General features: G+C 36.4%; 1 protein-coding gene across 24 annotated transcripts in view; it reads right to left on the bottom strand.

The window, feature by feature from the left end:
* Nucleotides 1–1307: 1307 nt before the first annotated feature.
* phldb1b (pleckstrin homology-like domain, family B, member 1b) overlaps nt 1308–16819 on the bottom strand; it is a gene marked incomplete at its 5' end in the record, with an annotated part of 77618 nt that continues 62106 nt past the window's right edge. For 14 of the 24 annotated variants that reach the window (XM_084125450.1, XM_084125455.1, XM_084125464.1 and 11 more), the window contains 10 exons: nt 1308–3132; nt 5454–5483; nt 5690–5775; nt 6470–6689; nt 7888–8034; nt 8136–8226; nt 12293–12578; nt 13535–13585; nt 13841–13943; nt 14120–14236. In XM_084125450.1, the coding sequence (XP_083981576.1) occupies nt 2992–3132; nt 5454–5483; nt 5690–5775; nt 6470–6689; nt 7888–8034; nt 8136–8226; nt 12293–12578; nt 13535–13585; nt 13841–13943; nt 14120–14236 (1272 nt within the window). In that variant the 3' untranslated portion in view covers nt 1308–2991. The remainder of the gene's footprint in view (nt 3133–5453; nt 5484–5689; nt 5776–6469; nt 6690–7887; nt 8035–8135; nt 8227–12292; nt 12579–13534; nt 13586–13840; nt 13944–14119; nt 14237–16819) is intronic. The other 10 variants (XM_084125456.1, XM_084125467.1, XM_084125460.1 and 7 more) reach the window with 3 other exon arrangements.

Raw genomic sequence — 16819 nt, forward strand, 5'->3', positions numbered from 1 at the left:
CATTATTACTGTACATATGAAAATATCTGGATATTAAAAGAATAAACTAGACCTTAGGGTGCATATCAGCCATCTGAAGCATGAATTAAATCACAGCAGAAAATCACAACCCAACCCACATTTCAAAGCACTTGATATTTTTAGAGCTAGAACTGATAGGACATTGTGGATTAATTCCTCTCTACTTCTGGTTCAGCAACTGAAGTTTTAAACAAGCTTTTATCGCCAACACATTAAAGCTGCTTTCAAACGTTTTGTTTACTGTTGTAACACCCAATGATATCTTGTACCGCTTTCCCCCTCGAGTCTTTAAAAGTAGCAGTCAAAAACCATATCAAAACCACTCAGATTTTCTGATCCTCTCTTCTTAATGGCAAGAATTCATCTTTCAAAATGCCTGTTAACTTCAGTAATATCATGTTAGAATGCTAATTGCGAATATTCTCCTACTGCTGCCCACTAAAATGGTGTCAGTTTCCCAGCGTTGCAGGAATTACCAAATAATTTCAGTAAACAATCCCAACAAATTGCATCAGCGAACAAACTCACTTCAGAGACTAAAGTGTACAGTAAACCCCAAACAGCTCAATAAGTATTGCCAACATATTGCTCAAAGACTGAAATGATACTTGCTAAGTTTTTTCTTCTCAAAGTTTGAATTCTAAAGAGATTGAAATTGTTTTTATTTCCACCGTGCAGCGAATTGCTCCATATTTAGTGATAACCTCCATTTGAAAGGCAGTTTTCACATATTTGTTGACATTATTATACGGCAAAATATAACTTTGAACCCAATGCAAACTTAAACATTACTTTTTAGGCCAGAACTTGGCTTATAAGTAAATTGCTTGATTTAGCTTTGACTGGACCCCAGAACACCACCACCACACCCCATAGTATCTTACAAAACATGTTAGTCGTTGCTGTAAAAAAAAAAAAAGAAGTTATTTCAAGGTTAATTTATGTTTAAATAAATAAATAAATTTATGTTCACTTAATTAATTTAAGGTTAACAGTTATGCAGTGTGTTGTCCAATCAAAACAAACTTTCTTTGGTTAAACTTATTGCAGTAGCAGCTTTTTAATTTAGCATGCGACTCTCTAGTCTGGTGTCATGAAAACAACACAGTCGCTATGATGCAAGACTCCTGCTTGTGTCGTGTTGCATTGTTAATTACGGCAGTGAGGATCACTTGCCCTTTTACATCTGAAGTCCGAGTTTAGTTGTGACCTCTGGGCTCAGTCTCTCCCGCAAGTGTGTGTTAGCATAGCTCATAATTAGGCAAATAAACACAAAAAACACTTGAAACAAGGAAAACTGTGACTGTATTCATGTTCAACATTTTACAACACTGTTTTCAGCTAGTTGTGTGATAGTACTCAGACATCTTACACGCAAAATGAAGACAAATTATTCACGTCGATTTGAGTTCTCTGTAGATTTCCGTTTGGTTTCAGGAGAGAGCAGAACACTTTGTTGGTCTTTTTTTTTTTTTTTCAAACAGTGTCATAGCTGATCGATAACATCGCTAACCATAAATAAGCATTTTTATTTTCCCCAAAACAACACAAGGTTGGGCAGACTAGTTAAAAGCCAACCTGTCAACATTAATAACACTTGAAGAGCTACTCAACCCTTTGAATAGCTCCTTAAATTGTATTAAAGCAGTATCTGACTGATTTAAATAGGTCATCTTTATTTAAATTACAGTATGTGTCTGTTCACAATCTCCTAAAACAGTAAAGCCCACTGTGTATCACATGAAATAAAGATGCGGTCACATTTACCGTTGTTTGGCAGTTTTTCGGCGTCAAAATACGGTCATTTCAATAGGAATCCACACAATCGGAATTTTCGCATGAGGGCGAAAGAATTCCCCACAGAACATTTGCGATTCACGTATCTTCCACATTGGCAAACAGAAATCTGTTTGGTTTGAAAGCGTCTTCTGTGTGAGCTGCGCTTCGTACATTGCTACAACTATTGACGATTGACCCTTTTAGTGAAATTTCGCTAATGTGACCGCACCTTGAGCCTGTGATTCCAGCAATTTTTCACTAGTGTCACAGTTCAAATATTAAGAGTGACAAATATGGGACAATATCAAGGCACTGCATGACTTGCATGATTATGATGTTGTTTCGTTTTCTCCTGTTTGTGGCAATTATTCCCAAACTCTCATAGGCTGGCAGTGATAGGAGATGGCTGCCTCCCTTGGGAGTCAAATCACATGATCAAGTTGTCAGGACTTGGCAAATAGACTCTACTGTTGTATGTGGAGTGTGTGCATGTGTTTGAGGTTCTGTATCTAAAAGAATAAGCTGGGAACACAGTGGGATACAGTTGGACAGGAGTCGCTGATGTCCCTCTACAATAAATATAGACTCCTGAGCTGGTAGGTGAGCTTTGGTGGATGAAGTCTTTGTTTCTGTGATACGGGATCTTTAAATGTGAATAGTATACTCTTGAAAATGTAATTTAAAACATCACTTAAACATACTGCGGTATTCTCTCGCCATTTCGTGTCGGTCAATCCCATCAAATTTTTTTGTGCAATACTATTCCAGAATGGCTTGATGTCATTTGGCATTTTTCCCATTATGTTTGAAAAGAAATAGTGGGACAAACGTTACAAATGAAAGTCTATTACATGTTTCTGCACATCCAGACAAGATAAACTGCAACTGAAAAATATCTCTGACGGCAAAAAGGCATTTTAGTAGATGGCGAGTGAGCCACCACCTGCAGGTTTGGGGTCTTTTCGTCTTCTAGAGCTCCCTTTTTCAATCCAGGCAGACGTGGAAAACCTCTGGTGGATATCTGTCTGTGCAGCTGAGTGGATATATAACATCTTCAGGAAACACGAGAAGAAGAGAAAAAAGGAAGTAGCAAAATAACGTTTTTCCTCTCGTTGGGAATAACAGGTGTGGGTTATTTAAAGTCTCCCTGCCGAACGGTTTCCGTTTTGACGCGTGGGTCAGTTTTTCCTCTCAGTTCATGAACTGCGTGTAGCCCTCGGCTCCCGTCACGATCACATCCATCCAGATCCTCATGGCCTCAGCGGAGGGGGCCACCATGAAATACAGTCTGTCGTGCGTCTTCACACAGAAGGTCAGGGAGGGGTTGGGGCTCTGCATTCAAAAAGACACAATCAGATCAGTGAGGGAGCCACGTATGAAGCGCATCTTCTATTCAGTCAAGGCATGTGCATTATCTGCTATTTATTCATCAGGGAATTTTTTTAATTGACTTTAATTAAAAATGTATTAATCATGCAAAGTGCATGTGGAGGACTCCAAATATTACATGCACTATTTTAACTACAATTCAAATAAATATAATAATAATATAGTTTTTGTTAATTAAATAAACATAAGAAAAATTATATATTTTTATTTTTATAAATGTATTTTAATACATTTATATTTAGTATGAATCCAATTTAATATATAGTTTAATTTTTCAAGTATTAATAATATAATGTGTACATAGTCTTGTACATATTTTTATAATATATTCATTTTATTTATACTTTATAATACATATATTTAATAACTACAATCAAACAACTGTACTCAAAATGATAATACTTATGATAATATAATGTACTGATATTTAAAGTATCAGTATTTTCATCTTAATGTATTTTAATGTCTTTAGAATTAATTTACTAATTTTATAAGTATCGATACTAATTTGAATGGATAAGTGTATTATATAATATTTCTGAATAATATATAGTCATTTAAATATATAAATATTTATATATTTCATATAACATTTAACATATGTTTATTGTAGTAAAACTGATATTGTTTTTTAATGTCTTTTGAATTTTTTTGGTTTCATGCTCTCGGCATTCAATAATTCACCAAAGCTTGTTTATCCTCGCTGGATGTGAACCTGCATTTAATGTAGTCTTGATTGTATTTTCTTTTACCTTGTTTAGTTTTGCTCATGGTTTTGGAGGACGAGGTCATGTCACATTCACGCTGGCATATACATAATTTGGCTGTTTCTATCAAGTGACAGATACATTGGCACCAAAATGCTGCAGTGTTTGATTGGATGCACTGCATTTGACCCAGCTGTTTAATTCCAACACACTATTATGGCATTGACGGCAAAAAGGCATGATTACATTGATTTCCTGATTACATTGGTCCTGTTTTTAAAAGCCAAAGCTGCTTGCATGTCTACGTCTCATGCAGCACAAGCAACAGCGTGCACTCAGATACGTGTTTACTGATCTCTCGAGCTAAAATGGATTAATTGAAAGTCATACCACTTAATTAATAATCATTGATTAATCATTAGCTTCTCTAATTTCAACACATCTGCATAAGTAGAGTAGGAGGTGCTTGTTAAAATATGATAATTAGTTCTCCTCAACAAAACACTCATTATTAAAGTGCATTTCAGACCATAATACATCATCCAATAGGCAAAAAAAAAAAAAGACTTTTTAAATATCTTAAAAATTCGGACTGTTTTTTTTTTCTTGCGATTGCAAGAAAAAGTTTATATCTCACAATTCAGACTATATAACTGACAATTGTGATTTGAACTCTTGCAATCTGAATAAGGATTTTATAAACTCGCAATTGCAAGAAAAAGTCAGAATTGTAAGATAAAGTCACAGTTACTTTTTTTAATTGCAAGATTTTTTCTCACAATTCTGACTTTTTTGCCCACAATTGCAAGTTTATATCTCACTATTCTGACTTTATAGCTCACAATTGCTAGTCAGAGTTGTGAGATAAAAGGTCGCAATTACTTTTTTTATTTGCGTGTTTATATCTTACAATTCTGACTATATAACTCGCAACTGCGAGTCAGATTTGTGAGTTAGAAACTTACAATTGCGAGAAAAAAGTCCAAACTGTGAGATAAAGTCAATATTTATTTTTTTTTATCTCAAAATTCAGACTTTAAAACTTGCAATTGCGAGTCAGAATTGTGAAATTAAAACTCGTAATTGCGATAAAAAAAGTCTTGTGAGATGAAGACTTAACTCGCAATTCCGAGAGATAAAATTACTGTTGTGAGAAAAAAGTCTGAATTGTGAAATAAAAAGTGTCAATTATGTTATGCTATCACAATATACAACGTGAAGCTGATGGGGTATAATATACCACAAAACTGCTTCTGTGGGGTTATTACGTTATATATACACACTTATCATCTCATCACAGGTGGGAGTAGCAGAGAAACACTTAAGGGAAATGCACAGGTTGTAAATTACATTATACTCTCATCCTCAGTAATTATGCAAAAAAACAAATATCCACTTTAAATACTGGCCTCAGTTAAAGTGCAAATAGTTCAGTTATTTAAAACACAACAACACAAGGTATGCGTTAAGTGTGTGAAAAATGCAAGAATTAGAGCAATTTTATCCTCTGAGCAAACATGCAGGATAGGGCGATAGTGGTGGAGAAGTGATACGTACGTTTGTCAAATTCAGATTGAAAAATCCTTTCTGTGAAAACAGTCGGCAAAGCAAAAGAATGAAGAAAAAGAAGGGTGGGGAACATTGACAGCAGAGTTACAGCATAAGAGACAAAAAAAGAGAAGAAAGAAGCTAACAGAAAAAGATCAAATGAAATGGTGTAATAGAAGTGCAGAGCAGAAAACCAGCGGGAGATGTGAGCTGTGCTTATGCGAGGGTCTGATCGAGGGCCGTACCTTTGTGGCACTGCGCAGGTGATCATAGTAAACCTCCTCGATAGCCTGGAAGTAGATGACGCCCTTCAGTTTGCTCTCATGTTTATCTGCGAACGGGAGAACAGAGATGTCACGCTGCGAAAAATCGTTCTCTTAATAAGAATTTTATTGCAATATTTCTGTCTAAAGTGTGTTTTTAATATCAAAACAAGATGCATTAACCCAAAAAGCAAAAGCGAATAAGACGTGTTCTCCGCAAAACAAGCATTTCCAAGTATTTTTACTGGAAAACAAGGCAAAACTACTGATTAGCACAAATGTTTTGCACAGCGAAGGTTTCAAAACCAAATAAGCCCCCACTCCCCTCGAGAATAATGATCTGGTAAGCACCGTTGTGACCTTGTTACTGCAGTGCAACCCCTTCATTTTCAGTCCGCGTAAAAAAATAAAGAGCGAGAGCTCACGCTTTGCCGAGCGCCACGGCTGGATGATGAGCACGATTTCCTCAGCATTGCGGCAGATTTCATCACCATCAGATAGCATGCGGACGGGCTTCTGGTTATTTGTATGCCCCTAGCTAACCCGAGGCTATCGGAAATCATGGCAGCCACTGTGAGCTTAAGAATTACTAATTATCCGTATCCCCCCACTGCTGGATTCACCCACAATCCACTCTTTGTTCTGCCCTCGTTTCTTTCCCCAACCTCAGGGGGACCAAAGCGTAACGACACGTTTGCAGAGTTGCATTAGCATAGTGCACAGTAAGGAGGATGCTGGGAGGCGACGCTGCGGTACACATACCGGCGTAGTAGGAAAACGTCCTTTTAAGGCGATCAAAGACGAACCAGCGCTTCTTCCAGGATTTGATCTTCCCTCCCATCTTGACAAGATAGCCCTTGCACATCTTTTCGGTGAGAATCACGTGGTAGCACGTGTCCACGCTGTGACCTGAGGACTCGATGTGGGAGCGGAGGTCAAACTCCTCTTTGCGAATGGGCAGGTATCGTGTCATCGGACGGGCCTGGAGATCAATAAGATGTGGTTCATATTTTTGTTACAAGAATTAATGACATGATGTGTTTTTTTGTCCTATCAGTTAATTGGTAACACTTTACAATAAGGTTTCATTAGTTAACTTTAGTTAACAAGAACTAAGAATGAACAATACTTTATCAGCATTTATTAATCTGAAGTTAATGCACCTTATTGTAAAGTGTTACCAGTTAATTTATTAAAAAAATGCAGTTTATACATTCCATCATTTAAAAACACCTCTTTAATGAGGAACATGTTTTTAATTTTCTGAATTAAAATTCTTTTTGATATTTTTTGGTGTGGCGTAACATGTCAGGGTAATACAACTGTCCTGAAATAATTGTATTTTTAAATGCATCATAAAAAAAAAGTGAAATTATTGTTTCTAAATTACATGACAAAAAATGTTTTTAGTAACATAACCCATTACATTACACATTTTATGTAATATAATCGGACTACTTTTTGATACATTTTAGATTGCTTTTGACCTATCTCGTTTATCACATTGAATTGAATAAGATAATATTGTACCATATTGATATAAAAATACAAGATGAAAAACAAAAAAAATCCATTCTTTATCATCAACAACATGAAGTGCATTAAACATTAAATTAAGTCAGAGTTTCCCAAACTGGCGTTTGAGATTTTAATGAAATTTATAAAAAAAAAAAAAAAAAGATAATAAATTAGTTTGAAAGACAAAAGCCTTCTAAAGACATAGCAATACATGGTTAAATGACTTACTCATTGATAATTCAAATAATAGTTAATATGTTCGTCAGGAGTTGATTCGATATGCAATGATTTCTGTAAACCCAGTGGTCAAATGTTTGTGGCCTCCTAATTTTCCATGTAATTATAGCCACCTGACAAGTGTCTGGTCTGTGTGTGCAATTTCACACAACTAGAATACTTTGTATATGTATATATAAGCGATATGTTTTTTTTAAAGAAAAAAGTAATACAATCTAATTACAAGTACTTAATTTTTTGGAATCTGATTATATAATCTAGATTACATGTAATCAGTATCAGTTACTACCCAGCACTACCCAGCAAGTGTTTTTCAAAATCATATGAAATTCCAATAATCTCTAAAAACCCTAACCGCTAATTAACTAATTGCACAAAATGAATCCGTTAAATCGTCAGTCCTAGTAGAATCCCGATAAACTCACCTGAGAGAAGTTTTTGGCCCTCATCTTCACCTCCTTCTCTATCAGCTGCTGTCTGTGTACCGTCTCCTCCTGCAGTCTCTTCTCCGCCACCTCCCTTCTTCTCCTCTCTTCCTCTAGCATGAGTTTACGGGTCTGAGTCTCTCTTTCCTGCGGGCCAAAAGAGGGGAGCGGTTATTAGACATGACTGAGAGTCAAGAAAGATGAATATTGTTAGTTGATAGTGACTGTATACAGATGGCACGACTCACTCTGGACTCAATGAGTCGAGCTTTCTCCAGATGTGCCTCCTTCAACATCTTCTCCATCTCTTCGATCTTCAGCGCATCCATACCACTGGCACTGTGAAACACATAAAACTTCAGTCAAAGTCTCCATCAACTATACTGAGGGGGGAATTCACTATGCATGTTTGAACCAAGACAGCCAGCCATTTAAATAGTCGTTGCGCAACCGTTCAGTGAATTTACCCCTCGGTCATCTCTTTGGTGAATGATGGAATTGAGACCAGTAGCAGTGAGACTGGTGGATTACGAAACATTTCGTCATACTATATGAAAATACAGCTGGATTGCAAGCATCTGCCGTGAAACATTAAATGAAGCACATGTGGACTATAAACACAGAAAAAGAAAATGTGTAGTGGATTACTCTTGAGAAGAATCCCAGACTCGCTTGAAGCTTTATAAAGACAAGAGTAAACAAACAGCTCGAGAACATTTCAAGTAAACAAATACTCTCCTGAGAGAGAAACAGCTGAAGGCCGTCTGTTTGCAAAGACGTTGTGCCCCGGTCCAGCTCCACTGCACTTTACAGGCGTTTGTTTACAACATCTTCACACATTTCCCATGATAAAGCTTGTAACTTAAGACAATACGTCAGTGTCCAACTGGGTTGTGGGCCATTCAGAACTGAACTGGGAATGCCTTTGAAATTCAGGTTTGAATATAAGAAAGTACACTTAAAGGTGAACTAAGTAACTTTTGTACCTTAACTGAACAGCTTCGGAGTCACTGGAATGGTTATATTACTTATTTCGGGTTGAATGATGGTCGTTTCGCACCCCCCTGGTGCCCGTGAGCGGAAAATCCGCACTTGCAACTTTGAGCCGGCGGGCCGCCGGCCGCCGCGTCAGGAAGTATCGCGTGATATCAGATCTCGCGATGTAAACAATTGCTTTACGGCCAAAAGAAATCTGCTAAAATGCGGTCATTATTGCGCTCCCTCACGCTGTTCGAACCCGAATGAAGAAGACGTTTTAAAGAATGTCCCATCTGCTTTGATGTCGTTGATCTACTAGCCATGGTGTCTGAGAATCGCCAACGAGTTTTTACAACAGTGTTGTCAAATATCTATTCCGAAGCTGTGGGGGGAGCTCTAGAAAGAAAAGCGAGAATACAGCGAAGAAATCCTGAAACTACTGAGCCCAGCTTTAATATGGAATGTTTCCATCAAAGAAATTCATATTACGGCTATAATTGTAGTTTTTTTTAATACACTACCGTTGAAAAGTTTGGGGTCAGTACGTTTTTTATAAATAAATACTTTTATTCCTTGATAGTAAATGCATTAATATAGAGGGTATGCATTGACATCAATTTCATTCTGGACTGAGTGGCAAAACATCCTGCAACATTAGTTTTAAATAGAGGAAACTGTGAAAATGGGAGTAAAACAAACTATCATCTTTAAATTAAAGGCAGTTGGACTCGACAGTGTTCCTCACAACTCACCAAAGAACCAGTGGTCTATGGACATTGACATGTGGCCAGGAATTGGGTTTCCTGACGTTTATTGATTTAGACGCTGGGGAAATACATAAAGCAAAGCCTGTGAACGCTCTAAGATCTAAACTTGCATTTTTAAGGAAAAAATAGGTTTGTCTAACACTATCTAACCATCCCCCTTTGTAGAACACAAGGATCATCATAATGGATGTTTTTTTTAATAAACGCTGACAAAAACTTTAGTTACGCAGAATGTAAGATGGTAAGTATTTAATTGATGAGCTGTCAATGCAATATATGACCTAGGGTATGATTTTACCCCAAAATTGAACATATCTCTGACACAAAATCCACGTTTCTCTGCCTCAGTGGTTTCTGTGAATTGCAGCGATCCATTTGCTTCTCTTTCCTGTAGCTTTCAGCAATCTGTAAAAGACAGCTCCGATTTCTTGTTGAATCTATTTGTACAGTCGATCGCACAGCTCTTTTCCATTTTAGGTGTGTTTTGTGTGTTATTCACGGCATTCACAAAATGCTGCCACTCGCTCTTTTTGCTCCACAGTGGGTGTAACCGCAGTGACTCCCGCCTACTGTGACGTCTATTGTTAGAAAATTATTTCTATTTCAAACAAATGCTGATCAGCATGAATAAATATTAAATTAGAAAACAGTTATATAGCAAAATATTTCACAATATTACTGTTTTACTGTATTTTTGATTAAATAAATGAAGCCTTGGTGAGTAGAAGAGAATCTTTTGACCCTAATCTTTTAAACAATAGATTACATTTCTTTTTTTCATAGTATACTAGGCAATTCCACAAAAAGATGATATATTAATCATTAATATTAATGTTAACAATCAATAAATTAGCTTTTAAATAAATTTTACATACTGTATATGCATATACATGCATTTCATTATATTTAATAAATGAACTTTTATTTTATGAACCCTGATGCACTTCATCCCCAACATTTCACAGAATGCTCTAATCTACCCTGAAGTCTTCAAAATGGAGACAAACACACAAAGCGGGCTTGCCTTATTAATTATGCATTTTTTTGTGAAGAAGAAAATCTGTTATGTGACTACTGAATTTTTTTGAATTCCAATTTAGAGCATTCGTTTTCCTGTCATTCCAAATCAAATTGCTTTCTAACATCCTCTGCGGCGTGACCAATTCCCTTCAAATCACGCTCATGAACTGAATTCTGAATTTCGCTCAACCTTGGTGTCACGTGTCAGTGTTTGCACCTCATTAATTGTTGGTTTTGCAACCAATTAAACCTTTATTTGCTTTCTCATTTTGCTAATCTGTTAATTATAAATTTCAGGACACGTTATTGCCATATCTGTATGTACAAGTACAAAGGTTATACTATATGCTATACTATACTATTTATACTATATGCAGAGAGGGGATTGATGAAGAGCAGAGACAAAAGAAGAGGGAGTTCATTTATGATAGGAAGGGTGGTTAAGCAACAAACAGTAAAACCTCAGGCATGTGTTTATGGAAGATGCCTTTTCAGTTGTTGACATTTTTGCAAGCCCAATTAGTCCTATGTGCGCTCTGACTGTCCCTGTTCAGTGGAAACTGACAAGAAGACTGTTTCCACACAGCCCGTTTAACCCAGCAACAACTTACAAGCTTAAACGTGTCTTCACAGAGGCCGTTTAACCCAGAAACAACCTAATCTGTAGCCTCAGGCATCAAAGTCGTTCATTTGTTCTTTCATTTTCGCAAGAAAGTGGGCGGGATGAAGAACAGTTGCTGCATTATGATTCATAGCTTCCCTACACACTGAGCTATTACATCCATGTGAATGTATCGAAAATATACATTATTTTACACATTTTCACATGGATGTAATGTAATATAAATTTATAATAATATATGCTATTGTTCAAAAGTTTGGGTACATGAAGATTTTTTGTGTGAAAGAAATGAATACTTTTATTCATCAAGGGGCACATTAAATTAAAACTGTAAGATTTCGGTTTCAGATTTTCAACTTTGTCATCGCAGGAATAAATTACATTTTAAAATATATTAAAATAGAATTGAATTAAAATAGAATAAATAAATTAACATAGAAAACAGTATTTCACAATATGACTGCTTTAACTATTTTTTTTAACAAATAAATGCAGTCTTTATGAGCATAAGAGACTTCATTCCAAAAAATGTAAAAAATCTCACTGACCTCAAATTTGTGAACAATAGTGTACATTATAATTTTATATAAGCTATAATATTTATATCAAAATACTGTATTATTTCTATTTAAATTAACATAATTAATTAGTCATCCTCAAAACCCTCACAATTACTGATAAATGCAGTTTAAAATTAAAATAAATTTTATGACCTTGCTTTCCATATTAAACATTTAAATTAAATAATTAAAACAAATAATTAAACTGATTTTAAATGAGCTTTAATAATAAAATTAAATAAAAAAAATGCTAATAAATGTGATTCATATACGCTCCCTATGATTTGGAGTCTCAATTTGGAGGGTACTCACTAAAAGTCATTAAGCAGATGGTTGATAATTTATCTTGGGACAGGCATGTAGAGAAAAGCCACAGGGCCGCCACAAGTTCCTGTCACAGAGCCATTGGCTAAGCGTTCTGAGAATATGATTTAGGGAAGCACACGGAAATGTCGAACCTGGACATATTGTCAGGAGAGCAGGCCGAGTTGTTTCCAGTGGAGATGCTTGTGTCCATGCTGTCCGAGCTCTCCAGGCTGAGGGTGTCGTACGGTTGTTCCCCAGAAGAGGGCGCTGTGTGGTGCAGGATGGAGTGGTGCATGACTGGCGCGGAGGTTGAGGAAAAGGGAATGTTGAGATGTGTTTGAGAGCCATGGAGCGCCTCCCACTGGCACTGAGCCTCTACTGCAGCTTTCTGCTTCAGTTCGGCCAAACGTCTCCGCTGCTCCTCAATAACCTGATGACCTGATGGAGATAAAACACATATATCAGAGTCAGATCAACAAACTGGATATAAGTGCCCAAAACTGAACAAGCTAAGCATTTTATAGATCAAAGATAGCTGCCAAGACTACAAAACTCCTGCACATCCATTTAGGATGGCACAGTTTGCCCACGATTTGCTCCATCATGCCTCACACATACACACATAAAATATGCAATGCATGTGTGCTGAATAAAAAGCCCAAGCAATACCTATGATTCAAGATCCCTTTGTACACTACCAGTCAAAAGTTTAAACTCATCTACTTGTAATTTATTACATTTTAGAATACCGAAGTCATCAAAACTAAGAAAAAATAATAATACAAAAATAAGTAAATCATTGTCATCAAAATGTAATAATTTTTTAACAAATTAAAAATTAAATGGATACAATTAAAATAATAACTGAACTGAATTTTTTAAAGTAATAGTGAAAAAAACAAAATTAAACTGATAAAATAAAATGCTTTGATATGGAAATTATGTAGTAAATGCAAAAAAGTTAACAAATATTTGAATTTTTTTGTCTTGTTTTGTCTTCATTCATAAGTAGAAATAGGATTAGGTTCAATGTATATTTGCATGAAAAGTAATTTCAAGCATTTAAGCATAACCCTCAAATTAAATCAGAAGGTTTTGAGATCATTATAAACAAATTCAGTTAACTTTTGACTAGCAGTGCAGACTTCAAAAGTGCATGAAACCATTTATCTAAACTATTTATTTATAGATTACCACTGATATCATCTTCCAATCCATGCACGATTAATCCCATACATACGTCTAAAGAATGCCATCAGCGGGAAAAAGAACATTAGGGGTAAAAGAACATTTGGACACTGTCAAGCCCATTCCAATGTGGGGAGGAAGTGCACAAAATGCTGAATTAGAATTGAGGATGATGATTATGATGAACGGCAGTCCAATGCTACTACCTGTGGGACCGTCCGTTCTGGAAGAGGACGCAAACATGGAGGGAAATAATTCTGTTTGAGGGCAAGGTTAAAACAAAACCAAAGAAGAGAACAAAAGAAGAGATGGATAAATTGGCATCCCATGGTTACTATGAATATGAGAATAAAAAAATCATGGTGGAAATAAAAAAAAACATGCGGGTTTGGAACAACATGAAGGTGAGTAAATAATGATATTTTCGGTTTAGATATTTCTTGAAGTTTGACGGCTCATCAGTTGTTTGTGTTGCTCTAAAATATCCGCTGTCAATCTGTTGTTCTCATTACCTTTCTGCTGAAGAGCCAGCTGCCTCTTGGTCTCAATGTCCTGCAGGGTGGCTGCCAGGTTGCGTGGGAGACTCCCGGTGCTGTTGGCAACCATCAGGGGACTCTGGGTAAACAAAACAAACAATTATTTCCACCAGCGTATTTAACAATAAGGAGGGGACTAAATTGGCACGTTAAATGATGCAAGAGATTCTGATAACTGGGGAGTAAATGCACTATTTACCCTGGCAGGGGTGTAACAGAGAATTTACCCTTGCAAGAGGTCAATGCAGTATTTACCCTGGCAGGAGTGTTGCGTCCCAGCGTAGCCGAAGTGTATGTGGGGGACAGACCAGCGCTGATTTTCGGTCTCAGTGACGATTGGCTGGTATCACTGTCCAGTCGAGAGCGGTACACCTGCAGGCCAGAAAAACTTGACGTGAGTCGAAGTGATGATTTTTCAAGTAACTAAACAGAGTAAAGGTGTAGTTTTTCATTCACTCAAAAGTTGAACTACTGTAGAATAAATGAAGTGAACTTGAGTGAGCTACACCTTTAAAATTAGATTTTTTTTATATAAACATTGTTAAAATGCTAAACAGGACTGCTTTTTTAAATATTTTTTTTATAAGAAATTAATACTTGTATTCATGAAATATGCATTAAATGAATCAAGTGACAGCATAGGCATTTAAAATGTTACAAAAGATTTATATTTCAAATGAATGCTTTTTTCTTTGAAATCCTCAAAAAAAAAAAAGTAGGCTATCACAGTTTCCACGAAAATATTAAGTGGCACAACTGTATTCAACATTGATGATAATAAGAAATGTTTCTTGAGCAGCAAATCAGCATATTAGAATGATTTCTGAAGGATCATGCGACACTGAAGACTGGAGTAATGATGCTGAAGATTTAGCTTAGCCAACATAGGAATAAATTGTATAAAAAAGTATAAAACAGTTGTTTTAAATTGTAATATTTAATATTAATGTTTTCACTGTATTTTGGATCAAATAGATCCAGCTTTGGTGAGCATAAGAGACTTCTTTCAAAAACATTAAAACATTTTAACAGTAGTGTATAGTTTAACACACTTCACTGAACAATCAACTAACAAACATGCATGACCAGTAAAAAGTTTGTTTGTACTTGTTTACAGAAATTTTTTAATTCTCTCATCATTCACTCACTCTCATATCTTTCAAAACATGGGGTGCGTTTCCGGTACAACGGCATAACTCGCTGCTTAACCACAATGGAAAGACGTATCGTTGGAGAAATTAACTAGCTAGTAACGACTGTTTCTCGAAATCATTATAACTTCATTGCACATCCGTCGTTCAAACCACATTGTTTCAACAATATAGTTAATATGAGGTCACGCAGGTGGTGGAGTAAAAACGTCTGCTGGTTAATCAGTTCGAGATCAAATTAATGTCTGATTATTGCTGTAAACAGTGAACATGGCATCTGAAGTCTGCTTTGCGATTTTTGTTCTCCATTGTTTTGCTTTATTTCCAGATCAATCACAGGTTTCCTCTTGCATCACTCTTACACATTTTTGTGATGCTGTCTGCGAATGTTCGTTGGAACTATGGTTTAGGGAAACACTGAATCACTGGACTATGCTGATAACAACGAAACTTGCGACCATAGTTGGCTAACGATGCTGTTGGGAAACGCACCCCAGAATTATGTTTTTTTTTTTTTTCATGATGCACAAAGGGAGTTATTAAAGGAGAACTTTGAACATTTTTTTGTAAATTTGGAGTGCTGTCAATACAGAGAACAACGACAAAAATCGGTGTTGCCTACACCGTGTTATCCTCTTTTAAAAATTTGCACCCTGTTGACTTCAATGGGGCAAGTTTTAAACCTGCTTTTAGCCTCTTAACATCCTTGATGTGTCATTACAAGTGCACAGCCAATGTGAGTGATTCCTTCAGAGTGAACACGGTGAATCTGACTGCAGTAGATGTGAAAGATATGAATAAAAGTGATCAGCCAGCGCACATACCTGTATTTACTTCCTGTTTTCGGTCGAAGTCCATAGTAGTCGATTGTCGAGTTCTCCACTGTTGCTTAGTTACCTATGATCACGCACGTGAACTCAACAATCGACTGCTATGGACTTCGACTGAAAACAGGAAGTAAATACAGGTATGTGCGCTGGCTGATCACTTTTATTCATATCTTTCACATCTACTGCAGTCAGATTCAAATTTTAAAAAGAGGATAACACGGTGCAGGTAACACCGATTTTTGTCGTTGTTCTCTGTATTGACAGCACTCCAAATTTACAAAAAAATTAGCTCAATGTTAAAATTGACCGGAGTTCTCCTTTAAGCAGAATGTCCAAGCTGCTCTTTTCCATACAATAAAAGTGAATGGTGATCACATCTGTCAAGCAAGATTTTAAAAGCATAATGGCTTAAAATTCAGTCTGTTCCTCAAAGTCATTACATAGTGCAATTTTTTTTTGTCCTTTTTGAACCTTAATTGCTTCTGGTCCCCAACACTCTCATTGCAATAGAAGAGAGCAGCTCGGACATTCTGCTCAACTTCTCCTTTTGTGTTCCATTGAAGAAATGTTCAGGTTTGTAACAGCACGAGGGTTTGTAAAAAAGGCCTTTTTCTTCTATAGATGGTTCTCGACATAATAGTACAGGGGTCCCCAATCCTGTTCCTGGAGATCTACCTTCCTGCAGTTCAGATCCAATCCTGATCCAACACACTTGTCTATAATTATTAGCAAAGCCACTTGACCTTCAGCCTGCAACCTTAGCCGAAAAAAGCATAACGCCTGCTAATGTTGCGGTACGCAGGGAAGGAGACAAGAGGCCATTTTTTAAAAATGTGTCAATGGAGGAGAGGCTTCACTAGGCTGAATAATTTTTAACGTTTGCTCTTAAACCTTCGTTTTGGATTGATCTATTTTTAGAGTTTAACTGAAAAAAAAAAGAAGCTATTTTATAAGGTAAGTCACAGACAATTGCG

The sequence above is a fragment of the Abramis brama genome (genome assembly GCF_963993115.1).
Source record: "Abramis brama genome assembly, chromosome: 10".
Taxonomy (NCBI): domain Eukaryota; kingdom Metazoa; phylum Chordata; class Actinopteri; order Cypriniformes; family Leuciscidae; genus Abramis; species Abramis brama.